Source organism: Gobio gobio, assembly GCF_949357685.1.
Source record: "Gobio gobio genome assembly, chromosome: 6".
Taxonomy (NCBI): domain Eukaryota; kingdom Metazoa; phylum Chordata; class Actinopteri; order Cypriniformes; family Gobionidae; genus Gobio; species Gobio gobio.
In genome coordinates this window covers 18,649,058-18,666,649 of record NC_137102.1, presented here as the reverse complement: position 1 = coordinate 18,666,649, position 17,592 = coordinate 18,649,058, and the positions used below count along the sequence as shown (strand labels likewise).

General features: G+C 38.1%; 1 protein-coding gene across 5 annotated transcripts in view; it reads right to left on the bottom strand.

The window, feature by feature from the left end:
• Positions 1–17,592, bottom strand: part of ptprfb (protein tyrosine phosphatase receptor type Fb) — a 151,903-nt gene that overhangs the window by 52,622 nt on the left and 81,689 nt on the right. For 3 of the 5 annotated variants that reach the window (XM_079818541.1, XM_079818542.1, XM_079818544.1), the window contains exons 12-13: positions 14,853–15,046; positions 5,977–6,003 (exon numbers count right to left, since the gene is read on the bottom strand). In XM_079818541.1, the coding sequence (XP_079674667.1) occupies positions 5,977–6,003; positions 14,853–15,046 (221 nt within the window). The remainder of the gene's footprint in view (positions 1–5,976; positions 6,004–14,852; positions 15,047–17,592) is intronic. The other 2 variants (XM_079818543.1, XM_079818545.1) reach the window with 1 other exon arrangement.

Here is a 17,592-nt window from a genome sequence, read left to right as displayed (position 1 = left end):
GTTAGTGGTATTATAACAAAGTGGAAGCAATTGGGAACAACAGCAACTTAGCCACGAAATGGTGGGCCACGTAAAATCACAGAGCGGGGTCAGCGCATGCTGAGGTGCACAGTGCGCAGAAGTCGCCAACCTTCTGCAGAGTCAATAGCTACAGACCTCCAAACTTAGTGTGGCATTTAGATTAGCTCAAGAACAGAGCGAGAGCTTCGTGGAATGGGTTTCCATGGCCGAGCAGCTGCATCCAAGACTTACATCAAGTGCAATGCAAAGCGTCGGATGCAGTGTTGTAAAGCACGCCGCCACTGGACTCTAGAGCAGTGGAGACGTGTAACGACTAATCACGCTTCTCTGTCTGGCAATCTGATGGACGAGTCTGGGTTTGGTAGTTGCCAGGAGAACCATACTTGCCTGACTGCATTGTGGCAAGTGTAAAGTTTGGTGGAGTGGGGATTATGGTGTGGGGTGGTTTTTCAGGGGTTGGGCTTGGACCCTTAGTTCCAGTTTAAGGAACTCTTAATGCTTCAGCATACCAAGACATTTTGGACAATTTCATGTTTGGGGATGGCCCCTTCCTGTTCCAACATGACTGCGCACCAGTGTACAAAGCAAGCTCCATAAAGACATGGATGAGCGAGTTAGGTGTGAAGGAACTTGACTGGCCTGCACAGAGTCCTGACCTCAACCCGATAGAACGCCTTTGGGATGAATTAGAGTGGAGACTGCAAGCCAGGCCTTCTCGTCCAACATCAGTGCATGCCCTCACAAATGCACTTCTAGCAGAATGGTCAAAAACAAAATTCACATAGACACACTCCTAGAAATTGCGGAAAGCCTTCCCAGAAGAGTTGAAGCTGTTATAGCTGCAAAGGGTGGGCCAACTCCATAATAAACCCTTACAGAGTTCATTTGCATGTAAAGGCAGGTGTCCCAAAACTTTTGGCAATATAGGCTAGTGTATCTGTTTAAAATAGATTTTAGATATATATCGTTTTCTATTTAATTATAATACAATTTTGTCTGTTTAAAGTATATATAAAAATAATGATCAGCATCAGCCAAACGTTATCGTCATCCAAACAATAGTTAATGACTTACTATTCATGTTCAAGCTAAATTTGATTCTCTTGAGGTTCTCTTGCTAATGGAACAAGGTGATATTAATGGTAAGCCATCTTAATAGGTGTGTGTTTCCTCTATACACTAAGCAGTCACACTTCATTAGTGAGTTAGAAGCTGACGCCAACCTTCAAAATGGCTGATTGCTAGAATAAATAACACAGAGGTGCACAGATGTCACTCGCTGACACCAGCGTGTCTCTCTGCTGTCAAGCGATAATCAATGTCATCAGTGAAAGAGCAGCACAGTTCTATTATGTGTCGGTGGTACCTCTGAATAGACCCTGAGGTGAAAGAAATTAATAGTTTCTCAGGATCTAAAAATGGCTTAAATGAAGCTATCTCAGTGTCTTTAAGAGGTAAAGGGATAGTTCCCTCAAAGATGAAAATTACCTCATGATTTACTCACCCTCAAGCCATCCTATCTGTATATGACATTCATCATCTAATCCACAGGGCTCCGGGGGATTAATAAAGGCCTTCTGAAGAGAACCGATGGGTTTTTGAAAGAAAAATATCAATATTTAAAACTTTATAAAGTAAAATATCTAGTTTTTGTCAGACCGCCTTCCGTATTCAACTTACACTTTCTTCATAAATTGAATATGGAAGGTGGTCCGCCGGAAGCTAGATATTTGACTTAACTTTTTACTCAATTTACGAAGAAAGTGTAACGCCTCACGTAGTTCAAAGTGCTTACGCTACGTCCGACGTCATCGTTGTGCCAGTTATACTGTTATACGCGTCCGGCGGAAGCTAGATTTTACTCTATAAAGTTTTAAATATTTATATTTTTCTTACAAAAACCCATCGATTTGCTTCAGAAGGCCTTTATTAACCCCCCAGGGCTGTGAGGATTACTTTTATAATGGATGGATATACTTTTTTGGGCTTCAAATTTTGGGCCACCATTCTAATGCTTGGAAGAGTCAGGACATTTCTTAATATAACTCTGATTGTATTCGTCTGAAAGAAGAATGTCATATACACCTAGGATGGCTTGAGGGTGAGTAAATTGAAAATAAAGTGAAAAAGGTTTCATAATACAGATGTTGGGTGTTAGATTGGGTGTTAGACAACTAAGGCAGTTGTTTATCTTGATGAGAAAGTGATGTATGTAATAGTGTACTTCTATTCAAGCCTAGAGTTTGCTAGACTTCATTAAAGTTACATTTATGTCAATATAGTGGTTTAACTACAGTCCAACTATTTTATCTGTGTCTTGCATGTTCATATTATTAGAATGTGAGAGATATTCAGTCTAAAAGTGACAAAACTCTACTATCACTGAAGAGTGCTAGAAAAGTCACAAAAACTTGTGGGAAACTATGTGGGAAAAGTGCAGCGTTGAATTTCAGTTGAGATGACAATTTACATATGAAGCCATATACAGAAAAGAATCATGAAGCAATGCATGTGTTTGAGATAGAATTATTAAGCATGTTTTCTTATTTGTACCCCCCCACCCCCAATCATTAAATTACAACACAAAAATACCAGAATTACTACTGTAAAACCGCAATCAATTATTCATGGCACCTCCTTCAAACGGTGTAAGAAAGAAAGTTACCAGAGTTTAATTGGTGTTAGAATTAATTGATTCAAATATACTTTGATAGTACCTAAAACACACCTGTGAGTTTCTCTCCTATACTCTCCTACGTTTTGATGTTTTTTATTTCTATTATCCTATTTTTTTTTGTTGAATTTTATATTCTAATTCTTGTTATTTCTATGCCCATTTCATCTTGTACCTCCTTCATATTCTCTTCAAGTTTGGGGCTGGTAAGATTTTAAAATGTTTTTGAAAGAAGTCTCTTATTATCAACAAGGCTGCATTTATTGAATCAAAAATACACTTTATTTTAAAATAACCATTTTCAATGTGACTATATTTTTAAATTTCAATTATTCCTGTGATGTCAAAGCGGAATTTTCAGCATCATTCCTCCAATCTTCAGTGTCACATGATCCTCTAGAAATCATTCTAATATGCTGATTTGACTCAAGAAATGTTTTTTATTAATATCAATGTTGAAAACAGTTGTGCAACTAAATTGATTGGTGATACATTTTTTCAGGATACTTGATGAATATAAAGTTAAAAAAAACAGCATTTACTTAAAATAGAAATATTTTGTTACAATGTACAAGTCTTAACTGTTGTAAATTGAATGCATCCTTGCTGAATAAACGTTTGATTTGTATGTTTGTGAATGGTGATTCATGACCTTTACAAAAAAAACTTTCACAAAACGTTTACTTGATCTCACATGTTTTTGTTATTAAGCATAAATGATTAATTGTAAATAAACCTTAAAACTTAATCTTTTTTTTTACCATGGTACATTTTTGCAAGGGCAGGTTTAAAGCATTAACTACATCCAACATCGGAGACGATAAATTTGGTGGACAACCTCGATTTGTCCGCAAATAGACGCACACCTAACTGTGACTGCTCAAGGTCACCAGGTCAGGTGTGAATCCTCGTATTAACGTATGAATCCCAGATTCCAGAAATCCAGTTCGCTGACAGGCTGCCAGACAGCCCTGAATCATGGGAGAGGAAAAGGAAAGCAATTTGGCGGGAGCAAGCGATTGGCTCATGCTGAATGTTTTCCAGGCAGGTGGCAGCACGCAGTGGCAGCAGAGCAGGTGCGGTCGCTAACAGCAGGGCTCCAGAGAGACGGCAGCCAGTCTGCTGGCACGGAGATGGGCGGACTGAGAAATGGGGTCAGGCTTCACTGGGAGGAAAACGGCACTGGTAACTGAAGTGCGCCCAATTCTACGGCTCTTTTTTTAATGCTCCAAATCTAGGCAGTAAGAGGATTTACCAGCGTAACGCAAGCCAGACCCTGAACTGTAGTGGGCTGTCACGCAACTATAAGAATCTTTTGAGGAAACTCTGGAAGAACGAAACAAACACACACACACCCAGGCATGCTCCCGGACAACACACACCTACATTCACAAAGAGCTGTAGTGTTGAAAGCCGACTGTTGTCTGCAGCTTTCGCTCTCCAGCCAGGCTTCACTGGTTTTCAACACTCACAGCACACATAACCCTGAACCGGTCCCTCTGCTGAAAGCAGGTAACATCATTCAGCACCCCCCATACCCCCCCAACCCATTCAGTCATCACACAGGGGCCAAGCAGATTGTAACTTCTCTATTATTATCCCTTTCTATGCTTCCCATGGACCCAAAAAGCCCAAATAATAGATTTAAAACAACAAGCAAAACAATACAAAGTGATGCATTTGTCATGACGCGGTATTAAACCTCATAACTGTAATGAAAATTAATGTTGTTTACATGGCTCTCTGGAATACTTAGGATTGGGTAATTAAGGCATTCTGCAGTCAAATGTTATAGAATAATGAAGTGACTGCTGTTCCTGGCAACAGATTTCTACTTGCATAATAATTTTCACTAAAATATTTTCCATCCAATTATATGTTTGGTGAGTAACAATGTAATACGTGGGACACTGTACAGTTAGCTGAATAAAATAAACTGTCTGGGTTTATTTTGCAATAATGATCAGATAATTGTAAGCCCTTAAATAACACCGTACAAAGGTTTGGTTTTGTAATGCTTTTGAAAGAAGTCTCTTATGTTCACCTAGGCAGCATTTATTTGTTCAAAAATGCAGTAAAAACAATATTATCGTGAAATATATTATAATTTAAAAGAACTGTTCCGTATATTGTAAATGTAATTTATTCCTGTGATGGCAAAGCAGAATTTTCAGCAGTCTTCAGTGTCACATGATCCTTCAGAAATTACTAAAATATGCTAATTATGCTCAAGGAACATTTCTCATTATTATCAATGTTGAAAAAAGTTTTGCTTTCAGGATTCTTTGATGACTAGAAAGTTCACACAAATTGTATTTAGTCAAAACAGACACTTTTGATCAGTTTAATGTGTCCTTGATGAATGGAAGTATATATTTCTTACAAAAAACAACAACAAAAAAAACCTCCCTGACCCCAAACTTATAATTGATAAAACAGCTCTAAAATCTGATTCAATGAACCAAGGTCACCATTTAGACCAATGACTAAAGTTTGATGCTTTTTTTGCCAGAAAATTGCTCTTGTGATTATAATAACCACAAGTCAAGAACAACAGACAAAGCTTTCTTTCATACAACTTAAATCCTTCTCAGTTTCTATAAACCGTCTCTTCTATCTCTCTAGTCAAGTGTCCTCGTCTGTACATGTACAGTATTTCTCATCTCGGTACGAGTGAGGGTTTATTGTTCAGGAAATGTTAAACTAGTGCTCTAGTAGTGATGGCCCCTTCCATATTTGCACGTGTGTGATTGTGTGTGTGTGTGCGTGTGAGTGAGTGAATAACTGGTACTTGCTATGCTAGAAGTCATTAGCGCAGTCATTACACTGTCAGTGCAATGTGCTCTCAGGGGCCAGACCTTTAAAGCATGCGTCATCATTACCATTAGTAAATACAGTGCATTAGTGGGAGACCTTCAGTATTAATGCTGAAAATGCTGCAATTTATTCTGGTCTTTTCTGTGCGTGTGCGAGTGAACGAGTAGAGAGTTGGGAATACGTTTGCAACAATGCTAATCATTTAGATGCTAAATGATGCTGATTGTGCATTTTCCCCCATTTCCCCCCTTTTCTACAAGCTGCTTGGTCCAAATTCATATCAAGCACACAGGAGTTCAATCAAACTGTTAATCCCTACTTACAATGAGAAATGTTAGTTTCAAATGAAGAAAAGCCAAGCGAAAGATAGAGGAAAAAGCGATAGATGAACACACACACACGCATGAGCATCCCCACCGCAGACCCAATGCCGCAAACCACCCGCTCACACTTGAGTTACTCACATATTCCGTGGACTCTTCCATTTTCCACTGATGGAAAACACATGACAGATGAGAGGGGGAAAATGAATCAGAGATGGCACTACTGGGGAGAAAAAAAAGCATCGCTACCTTTTTTTTCTCTCATCTACAGATGAACACATAGCGTTAACAGTGACATGCTACAGAGACAGAGGAGAAGGGTGGAGGAGGAGAGATGACAATATTTCACATTCGACACAGTGCTGCATATAATGTCAGGTAAAAAGAGCAGCGGTTTACTGCTAACAAAGGCAAGGTGCTTCATTCTGTGGGAAAAAGAAATGACAACTATTGCACCACTTACACCTGGTGCAAGAACGTTTTAGTCTCAGCATGGTTGCAAACATTGCAATTCACAGACACTTACCTGGGCTGCATTCATTATTACCTGAAAACTGACCTCCAAAAGACATACACAAATATAGTACAATCCAAAACATTTAATCACAGATGCACTGCCTTGTTACATGTATATAATTCAAGAAAATGTTATCTAAAGATGCACAAAATATCGGTACCATATTGGTTATCGGATGACATTAGAGACTATTTAACATTTCAGTTGATATTGTATATTTAATTGAGCAGCTGATTTCCTCTATTCTTACTTAAAGCATTTAAAATGAATGACTTTTACTGTTTTTTTTTTTTATTTGGAAAAAATAATACAGAATTTTAAAATATTATCGATCATGACATGGAAATTATCTTCATCTTATCGGTACCTGCCAACATTTGAATGTTGTACATCACTAATTTGATATCACCGACCAGTTTGTTTTGCACAAAAAAGCCACATTTGACATTTACACACATTTTTGGCCCCTGCTGGCAGATTCCCTGTACTACAGCATTGATGTATTTGAATAGCTGAATAAATAAGCTTTCCGTTAATGTATGGTTTGTCTGAGATACAACTATTTGAAAATCTGAAATCTGACGGTGCAAAAAAAAAATGTATATTGAGAAAATCGCCATTAAAGTTGTCCACATTAAGTCCTTAGCAATGCATATTACTACTAATAATACATTTTTGATATATGTATGGTAGGAAATGTACAAAATATCTTCATGGAACATGATCTTTACTTAATATCCTAATGATTTTTGGCATAAAAGAAAAATCGATAATTTTGACCCATACAATGTATTGTTGGCTATTGCCACAAAGATACCCGTGCAACTTATGACTGGTTTTGTGGTCCAGGGTCACAAATAGTGTGAGTGAATTCCTCACATTTTCCTCAAGAGTGACAAGAAAACATTTCTAAACTGTTTTTAATTAAAACAAGATATGAGAGAACTTTTTTCTTTGCCTGTAAGTGAATCCCATCAGGATTATCTCATGGTGGTGTTGAGCATGAAATCCCATTGCCTCCATCACACCGCCAGCTAGGTGACATGAAACTTTACTGACACTGAGCACCCACAACCGTTGCTTTCTCTTACTGAACCCTCAACAAAAGGTGGCATCAAATCTTCCCTGGACCGAGAAGCCAGCATGGAGCCAACTCAACCGGAGTTAATATTCCTCTTCGGGAAGAAAAAAGAAATTGCTCCTTTCTAGCAGAGAATCTGCAAAGTGCAGCGAAGCACGTCACAGTATCAGTGTGCAGACCCCAACACTGTAATTTTCTCTATTAGATCAGTCTGCAAACATTCATCCATATCGTACAATTGCTTCTCATGATGGAGCTGATCTAGATCTGTGTATATATTGCATAATAGTACCATTAGCAGACTAGAAGGAGGCCAATATTTCAGTCTGTTTCCCTAACACACCACTTCCCACACACAGACCTCACGCAGCCGATCCTATAGGATAGCACCTGGCATATGTGTCGTCTTGTTAGCCCGCCGGCTGCTCAGAGGTGGGAGTCTCTTAGACGATTTTAAAAGCACCTGACAGCACATGAGAATCCGGTGGCTTTGCCCAGGGCATGCCTTCCTAAAAGTCCAGTAACAATGACTTTACCCAGGGCACGACTGCCTGGAGGCCCAACCGACCGTCATTAGCTTTCTCTGTGAGGAGCTGAAGTCATGCTGATAAGTTGAGTAGAAAGCGTGGAGGCTGAAACATTGATCAGATATAATGGGCCAGAGAGCGCTTCTAACCCTTCAGGTCTGCACTTAAGAGTTGTACTTCAATCATTTAGTCATCGCTGTTTCACTGCATTCACTTCCTCCTCAATGGACTCCTTCTAAACCGCTGATTTTAATGGTCCTATTAATCGTGCACAGTGCTGCAGCATAGATACAGTACCAACACATGCACTTAGTACATACTCAACAGCATCTAATGGAGATGGAAAAGACGCCACAGTTCCTTCGGTCTGCGCTACATTCAAACAACAAAACCCACAGCAGTACCGTACAGAAACGTGCGCTTAAAAAAAAACACAAACAACCTCTTTGAGCTCAAGTTAATGAGACATTTTTTCCGCTTATCTGCTTTCTTAATGGGTTGTTGTTTTCCGCGTGGCACTTTAGCCTCTGTTAAACGTACAGGCCTTTTCTAAAATTATCTCCTCAGAATCATTCTCGCTAGATGAATAAATTAGCCTAGTTTATTAAAATGCTTCAGAGAGCAGAAAAAAGAGGTCAGAACTGATAGGGATCTTCAGCTGGAGCCAAATGTGGCAATTTTCAGACAGGATATTAAAATAGTAATGGAAGTCTGCGTTTGTCAGATAGAGCCTGTTGGAGAACAAGAGATGAAAGGCGAAGATGGTGCTGATATTAATCAGGGGGAATAAAGGGCTCTCCTCTCTCTCCTTCATCTGGTACTAGGACCACCAAGGTCAGAGTGATTTCCTCAAAAAGCTGAATGTATCTAACATTCACTTTACCCATAAAGCAGATGCTCGCAGAGTCTTAAAAGGGCTTTTATGTGACAGCAATTTGCAGCGACAAAGTGATCGGAAGTCATTTACTTTCAAAGCAAGTTGATTTGAGATTGTAGAAGCGACAACCGCTGGCAACACAGCGGTTTATGTAAATATACTTTATGCAAATGCACAGTGATGGGATGTGGCAACTACCAATGGGAAACACAACTGGAACCAAACTACCAACCCACAACCCCAATTAAAAACCCCTGGACCAACTTGCATACGTTAGTTTGTTGGGGTAAGTTGGAGCTAAACTCTGCAGCACGTTGCCCCCCCCAGGAGCAGGTTTGGACATCTTGCCACTTTATTGGGCTCAAACGCTCTATGTTTTGACTACCAGCTCAGATCCTTGTCCACTAAAAGCCGCACCACCCGCAGCTCCGATCTCTTGCTACATCTGTCATTTCCTAATTCCCTCTTCTATCTTATATCCACAACTTATGCAACAGGATCCAAACGATACAGCGCAGAAGAGTGACAGGTGTAATTGTAAGGGACTCTCGTGCAGATTTATTGGAGATTCTTCATGGAAAGGTTGACAGGCCTCTCTAACGGCCACTTGCTCGGCTCTCGTGGCACACTGGAATGGATCAATTAACTCAATCTCTCAGTTAAATTTAGACTGAGGGTGGTGTGTGGGTTCCCAGTCTGGCCTTCTTTGAAAAGAAAATGCATTTAACCCACCCACGGACAAACAAGTGCTTGCTGGTTTCCCAGCTTTTCAGCTGAGGCTGGGGAGACAGATATGAGAGAGGCTTCTCAAGTTGCTCTGAGTGAGACAAATGTTGGGATCAGATTGTGATACTGTCTTGATATGAACTTAAAATTAATGTGAAATCGAAATTGCAAGTATGTACTTTTAAATTTCCAATTTATGTTCCAAATCTAGTTGTGCATGGTATATCAGAACATAACCTTTAATAGGCTACTTTTGTAGGTAATTCAGCCTTTATAAAACCTTACCAACAGTTAAAGTCAGTATTAAATTGAAATGTACTATGTCTTTTGTTTGACATTTACATTTTTTCAAAAAATGTCATAATTTTCATAATCTTTATGGAACGAGAGACTTCTCTCTGGTGACTCTCATTTAGTCTGCTTAAATCCCACCCCTTTCTTGCATTCAGATCTGCCTCCAGCCAATCAACAACCAGCATTTAGAACCAAGTCCTCAGCCTACATTTTTTTCTTTTCGATAATCCATTTTCCTTGGATGTACACTCACCTAAAGGATTATTAGGAACACCTGTTCAATTTCTCATTAATGCAATTATCTAATCAACCAATCACATGGCAGTTGCTTCAATGCATTTAGGGGTGTGGTCCTGGTCAAGACAATCTCCTGAACTCCAAACTGAATGTCAGAATGGGAAAGAAAGGTGATTTAAGCAATTTTAAGCGTGGCATGGTTATTGGTGCCAGACGGGCCGGTCTGAGTATTTCACAATCTGCTCAGTTACTGGGGTTTTCACGCACAACCATTTCTAGGGTTTACAAAGAATGGTGTGAAAAGGGAAAAACATCCAGTATGCGGCAGTCCTGTGGGCGAAAATGCCTTGTTGATGCTAGAGGTCAGAGGAGAATGGGCCGACTGATTCAAGCTGATAGAAGAGCAACTTTGACTGAAATAACCACTCGTTACAACCGAGGTATGCAGCAAAGCATTTGTGAAGCCACAACACGCACAACCTTGAGGGGGATGGGCTACAACAGCAGAAAGACTCCACCGGGTACCGCTCATCTCCACTACAAATAGGAAAAAGAGGCTACAATTTGCACAAGCTCACCAAAATTGGACAGTTGAAGACTGGAAAAATGTTGCCTGGTCTGATGAGTCTCGATTTCTGTTGAGACATTCAGATGGTAGAGTCAGAATTTGGCGTAAACAGAATGAGAACATGGATCCATCATGCCTTGTTACCACTGTGCAGGCTGCTGGTGGTGGTGTAATGGTGTGGGGGATGTTTTCTTGGCACACTTTAGGCCCCTTAGTGCCAATTGGGCATCGTTTAAATGCCACGGCCTACCTGAGCATTGTTTCTGACCATGTCCATCCCTTTATGACCACCATATACCCATCTTCTGATGGCTACTTCCAGCAGGATAATGCACCACAAAGCTTGAATCATTTCAAATTGGTTTCTTGAACATGACAATGAGTTCACTGTACTAAAATGGCCCCCACAGTCACCAGATCTAAACCCAATAGAGCATCTTTGGGATGTGTTGGAATGGGAGCTTCGTGCCCTGGATGTGTATCCCACAAATCTCCATCAGCTGCAAGATGCTATCCTATCAATATGGGCCAACATTTCTAAAGAATGCTTTCAGCACCTTGTTGAATCAATGCCATGTAGAATTAAGGCAGTTCTGAAGGCGAAAGGGGGTCAAACACAGTATTAGTATGGTGTTCCTAATAATCCTTTAGGTGAGTGCATGTCACAATATTGGAAGAACTGCTAGGTTACTTGGAGATGCTTAAGCATGAACTTGACCTTCAAAAAGTCTCAAAAATTGCAGAGATCTTTCAGTCCAGTTACATAAATATATCACATTATAAAGAAAATGTGTACATTTTGTTTCATATTCACACGTTAGCGAAAATAATTCAATAAAAAGAACTGCAACCAACAATTTTATGACATACCAAACGAGAGTGGGCGTTGTGTAGGTAGCTAGTCGGTTTGCAACTCGCAAGAGATAATGTTAATTGGTGGCTTGTCCATTATGGTTTGGATTGGTCCAGTAATGCACACTAAGAGCAAATGAAAAACATTACACATGCTCCTGCTCTCCTCTGATATGTTTTAGGAGCCCATCCATGCAGAAGCCCATGCTCTTAGAGCCAGAGAGTCTCTGAAGGTGGTAGAGAAACAGCACATATTAAAAATGAACAATCGGCAACCCCCAGAAGAACAAAAATGGATGTCTTGAGAAATCCGGGTCTTTTTGTCAAGACAAAAAAGCACTACAAGCCATTTATCAAAGCAACTCGGCAACCACCCTGCCAAACCATTAGTGTTACACAATACACAATGGATTTTCATCACTTCTCCGACCTGTTTTCTCCATTCTTCACTAGCTCTCCCTGGCCAGCTACATCCAAGAGAGCAAAGCAACAACACATTCTCTCTCTTTTTTTATTTTTTAGCTGAGTCAAAGAATAAAGAAAGATGTAGACATAAACGTAACTGGAGTCGTATGATACATCTTCAATGTCTGAGAGGAAATAGAGACAAAAGGTGAACGTAAACAGACTTGTATAGATCTTTGTGTCTGAGGAATCTGATATTTACAAATAGCGTTTCAGCAAGTCTTGCAAGTTTTTTTTTCTTTTTTCTGTGAAAATTACGGCAAATGAGTCACGTCCTGGGACAAACCATCACAGTTCAAGGTCAATGGTTCAGATGTAACGCTGGATGAAGGGAATTTTGTTTGCCAAAGAGGGAGAGACAAGCGCAGGTGTCCTTGTGTTGTGAGAGCAAAGAGTTCACCTGACAGATACTGTGAAAAAAACAGTCTATTGTTTTTTTGTCACCAATAGAATCTAGATAAAAAGGTTGAAAAAACAAACGTGTCTTGTATGCTGTCAAAAACATTTAGAACCGTTGACCTTGTGACATTAAACAAAGTTTACAAGTTATGACTTGTTGAGGTGTTATAGACTAGAGGCTCTGAACAGACAAAACATCAACAGCACCACAAGACAAAGAGACGAAGGTCACAAAGACAACTTCAAGCTCTGGGCGAGGGATTATATAGAATATATAATTTAGAAATGCACTGATATAAAAAATTCTGGGATTTTAGAAAATGGGATATTATGGTCTATAACAAATAAATGGCAGATATTAAAATTATATACCATTTTTCTAAACAAAAAAAAACAAAAAATCTAAATCAGTTGTTTTAAATCACAACAATATAAATGTACAATGTGAAAATGAATAATCATTGTGAGATTTGCTAAATATTACACTTATCAGTACTATTGTATATATATATTTATTTTTTTATTTTTATTAAATTAGTATAAAATATCAAATGTATATGACATTTTTCAATTAAATTAATGTTAGATGACAACAAAGATAATATTATAAATAATGAAGAATAAAATTATGTAAAATATATAAATATAGCAGAAATGAGCATGCACAATTCATTCTATAAATAATATAAATAATGTAACAATATTAGGCGATAACCAATGTAGTACCAATATATTGTGCATCCCTAATAAAATAGGCTGGAATCAACGGTAACACTGAAAACTTGCCAGTTCTAGGAGGTAGAGTGAGCACTGATGCGTATGGTGATACATTGGCATTTCTCATGCACTCCTTCACTTGAGTATGTACTTATGCAAATGAGAAATAATCTTCTTGATGCACCAGAAAACCCCAGTCACCTGCCCATTTACTAAAATCCATTAAAGCCCACAGTGGTCCATAAACGTCTCTTGTTACAGTCTTTATCCCACTAGCTCAGTAAGGGGGAATGCTTACACAGGTAAATGAGAAACTCTTGTTTGGGGGCAGGGAAAGTGCAGAAAAACACATGTCTACGCAAGTTAATTCTCAGCTAACAATTCAAGAGCAGGAGCATTTAAATGCCCCCAGTCAGATTCTCTTGTCGAAAAAGTGTCTACTTTAAGATATTCATGGATATCTAAATCCCTCCTAAGGATTACTATCTTTCTTCCATCTCAACGCACCCACGTTTCTTCAGGCAGTTTTAAATCTCCTTATATTAATGCACCATGAGCAAAACTGAAAAAAATACAGAGTAACAAGGCAGTGCATATGTATTAATGTTAGGATTTACAAAAAGTGTAATTCTTGAAAGGCCACCAGTAGTGAGCATCTATGAAATATTTAACAACAATTTACATAACACTGAAGGCTCAAAAAAGTTTCCACATGGAATTAGATGTGTAGACATGTATCCTGAAAACACTGAAAACAAAGTTTCTGTTCCAAACCCTACTGAGTTGCCTACCTAGACAGCATTTTAAGCATTAAAGACATGCTAACCAACCCGAGGGATGTTTAAAACAAGACAATTATGCTGCCAAAAAACAGTGTTGTTATTGTTAACTAAAACAAAAAGTACTAAAATCTTTATCTGTAACTGAAATAAAATATAAAAAATAAAAAACAACAAAAGCTAATACAAATGACAGACACATAACAAAATTACTAAAACTTAAAATTAAATCTTTTATTTTTATATTTTCAGAAAGAAAAAAAAAGAATGCTATATGGAACCCTGGACCACAAAACCAGTCATAAGTCGCACAGGTATATTTGTGGCAATAGCCAACAAGACATTGTATGGGTCAAAAGTATCGATTTTTCTTTTATGCCAAAAATCATTAGGATACTAAGTACATATCATGTTCCATGAAGATATTTTGTAAATTTCCAACCATAAATATAGCAAAAAATGATTATTACTAGTAATATTCGTTGCTAAGGGCTTCATTTGGACAATTTTAAAGGCGATTTCCTCAATATTTCGTTTTTTTTTGCACCCTCAGATTCCAGATTTTCAAATAGTTGCATCTCAGCCAAATATTGTCATATCCTAACAAACCATACATCAACAGAAAGCTTATTTATTTAGCTTGTGGTCCAGGATAAAAACCAATTATTTAGGGTATTGTAAAAGTAAGGTAATGATAAACAATATTTTAATAAAAAAGACTTTCACCCAATATTTGTGCAAGCTTGCTTGCTTCTGTGTCGGATCAATAGCTTAGCAACATGCTAACACCAAACTCAATTCTAAGTTGTGAGGTTTAGGTGAGTCTCCAAGTAAAGCTTTTCAAATAAGTCACTTAAGAGTTCCGATTTCAGTTAGGATCAATAAGGTTTGGAACAGAGCCCAACTGAGCCATAACAATGGCATCCGGCTCACTGTGCAAACAGTGAAGTACTACAATAAAGAATTAGCAGGTTGTACCTGTGCTTCTGGCAGAGCAACATCCATTATATTAGGCTGGCCGCGCGGCTCCCCGTTCTCCAGGCGGGAGTATATGACCTGGTATCCACGGATCTGGCCGTGCTGCTTCCCGGAAAGAGGCGGTTTCCATGTCACACGAATAGCTGTGGAGTTCACAGCCTCCACTTCCACTTTCCGAGGTGGGGCTCCTGGCACTAAAAGGGGACAATTACATTTCAACTTTTAGAGTTGTGTATGAGTTCCGGTTAAGCTGAGGAGAGGTATTCCAGGGAACATTTATCATACCGGTAGAAAATTTAATGCGGCTTCAGTGCGAAGAATATATTCACAACAATTCAAGGATGCAGAAGAAAGTGCCAAAAATCTGATAAAAATAAGAGCTGCTAGAAGACTAGCAGGAGGTGATGAAGGAAAATTAATGTTCTGATGAGGAAGTGCTGAAATGCTTTTCAGCTGATATGCTTGACATGAATGAATTTAGAGATGGGAAGGATGTGAAAAGACGATGACGTGATTAGGGAAACTTGTGACAATTTCTAAGGATATAGACATTATCCCAGGACCAATATAAAGGGATGTGACAATAGACACACAGGGCAGAGGGGAGGAAAATGAGAGGAACGAAGAATGAGAAGGAGCGAGAAAGAGGATAAGGGAAAAATATAAGATATATTGAAGCTAGTGGACAAAGATTCACTGCTGGTCAAAAGTTTGAATTTTTTTTTGGATAGAAGTCTGCATTTATTTGACGAAAAAATATGGTAAAACAGTAATAATGTCTAATAATCATTCAGAAATCATTTTTATATGCTGATTTTGTGCTCAAGAAACATTTATTATTATCAATGCTGAACATTTTTTTTGTGTGGAAACCATCATTTGCTACAATTCAAAAATATGAAATTTATACTTTTATTCAGCAAGGACACATTCAATTAATCAGTTGTAACAGGAAAGACATTTATAATGTTACAAAAGATTTATATTTCATATAAATGCTATTCTTTTGAATTTTCCATTCATCAAAGATTTCTGAAAAATATTTATCAGTTTCCACAAAATATAAAGCTGTGTTTTAAATGTTTTAAAAATTGACGATAATAAGAACCATTATTAATAGTTGAGCACCAATAAAAAATAAAATAAAAAATAAAATATATATAAATTGATAATAAAAGAGTATCAAATCAGCAAATTATAATGATTTTCTGATATAATTATATAAATATATAGTGATATAATAGTTAATGATGAGTTTGATGAGTTTATATCTCGTAATTCTAACTTTTTTCCTCACAATTGCGAGTTTATATCTCGCAATTCTGACCTTATAACACGCAATTCTGTCTTTATAACACGCAATTCTGTCTTTATAACTCGCAATTGTGAGATAAAAAGTCACAATTATCTTTTAAAATGTTTTATTCTGTGGAAACAAGCTTCCATAGAAAACAGCCATTTTAAATTGTTATAATATTTCACAATATTACTGTACTGTACTCTATTTTGATCAAATAAATTGCATTGGCGAGTATGAGACTTCTTTCGAAAACATAAAAATTTCGAATTATTCCAAACTTTTGACCGGTAGTGTAACTGCACTTGAGCACTAAGGAGGTTGTGAAGGGCAAAACGTGGTTTGAGAGAGAGGAGGGTGCTTGTGTATGCATGCAGGACAAGCCTCGCATGCCCCGGGGAGCAGAGCAAATCCTGTTATTTAGGCTGCATTTACACTGCAAGTCAATGCACAGATCTGATCCTTTGACCATATCCGATTTTCTGTCCCACCTGTTTACATTCACTTTAGACATGACTGGTATCCGATATCTGTGTTTACAATCCGTGTTTACAATTAATCCCTGCTCAAAATGATTCTGTTGTAGATCGTTTTACTATGCGACATGGTTGACCCTCGGGTTTTGAATGGCCATACTAAAATTATTTATATAATTCACGTCAGGTGGGCATGATTACTTGACCATGGATGTTAAAAGCTGTCATGGATGCTTGCGGCACAAAATCTGACAGAACAGACAGACCAGAAAATAATGGTAATTTACGTTTGTTATTTAAGTAGCGTAGTAAGACTTCATTTATTTGAATGAATTCGAAAGAATTAACTAGAGAGAGAGTGAGTGTGAATGACCTGCACATGTTGGTATGTAATAGTGAAGCTTACTAGAAAAGTTATCACCTCATTGCTGAGAAATAGCCTATAATGTAGCTTTCAGTAGTGAAGCTGTTTTATTTAAAAAAAATCACAGGGTAGAGGTTGAATGTTTCTGTGGGTGCACAATTTCTTAAATATAAAGTTTCCACCTTAGTAAAAAAAAAAAAGGTGTGATTTTTAGTGCGAGTGCATACAGGCACGTCTGCTTCATATGACATTAAAAAGCTATCTTTGTGGGCAAATGTATCGCCCTCCCCTTGTGGTGGCTTGGAATTCCAAGGGGAATCGGATATATATGTTTAGACGTAGGTCGGATGTCCAGATATCGAATATATACAGTATATATGATTTAAAAATACATTTGGAAGTAGCTCAGAACTGATACGAAAAAATTTGTGCAGATTTTTGTGTTTACACATGTGCGACAAATTCCGATCTGTGTCAGATGCGAGTTAAAAATCAGATTTTTTTGTGTCAGTGTAAACGCAACCATAGAGACAAAGCGCATGTTGTCTTGTAAAGGACCATGAAGTGAGCACATCCGATCTTATAATGCTCTCCTACATTTAT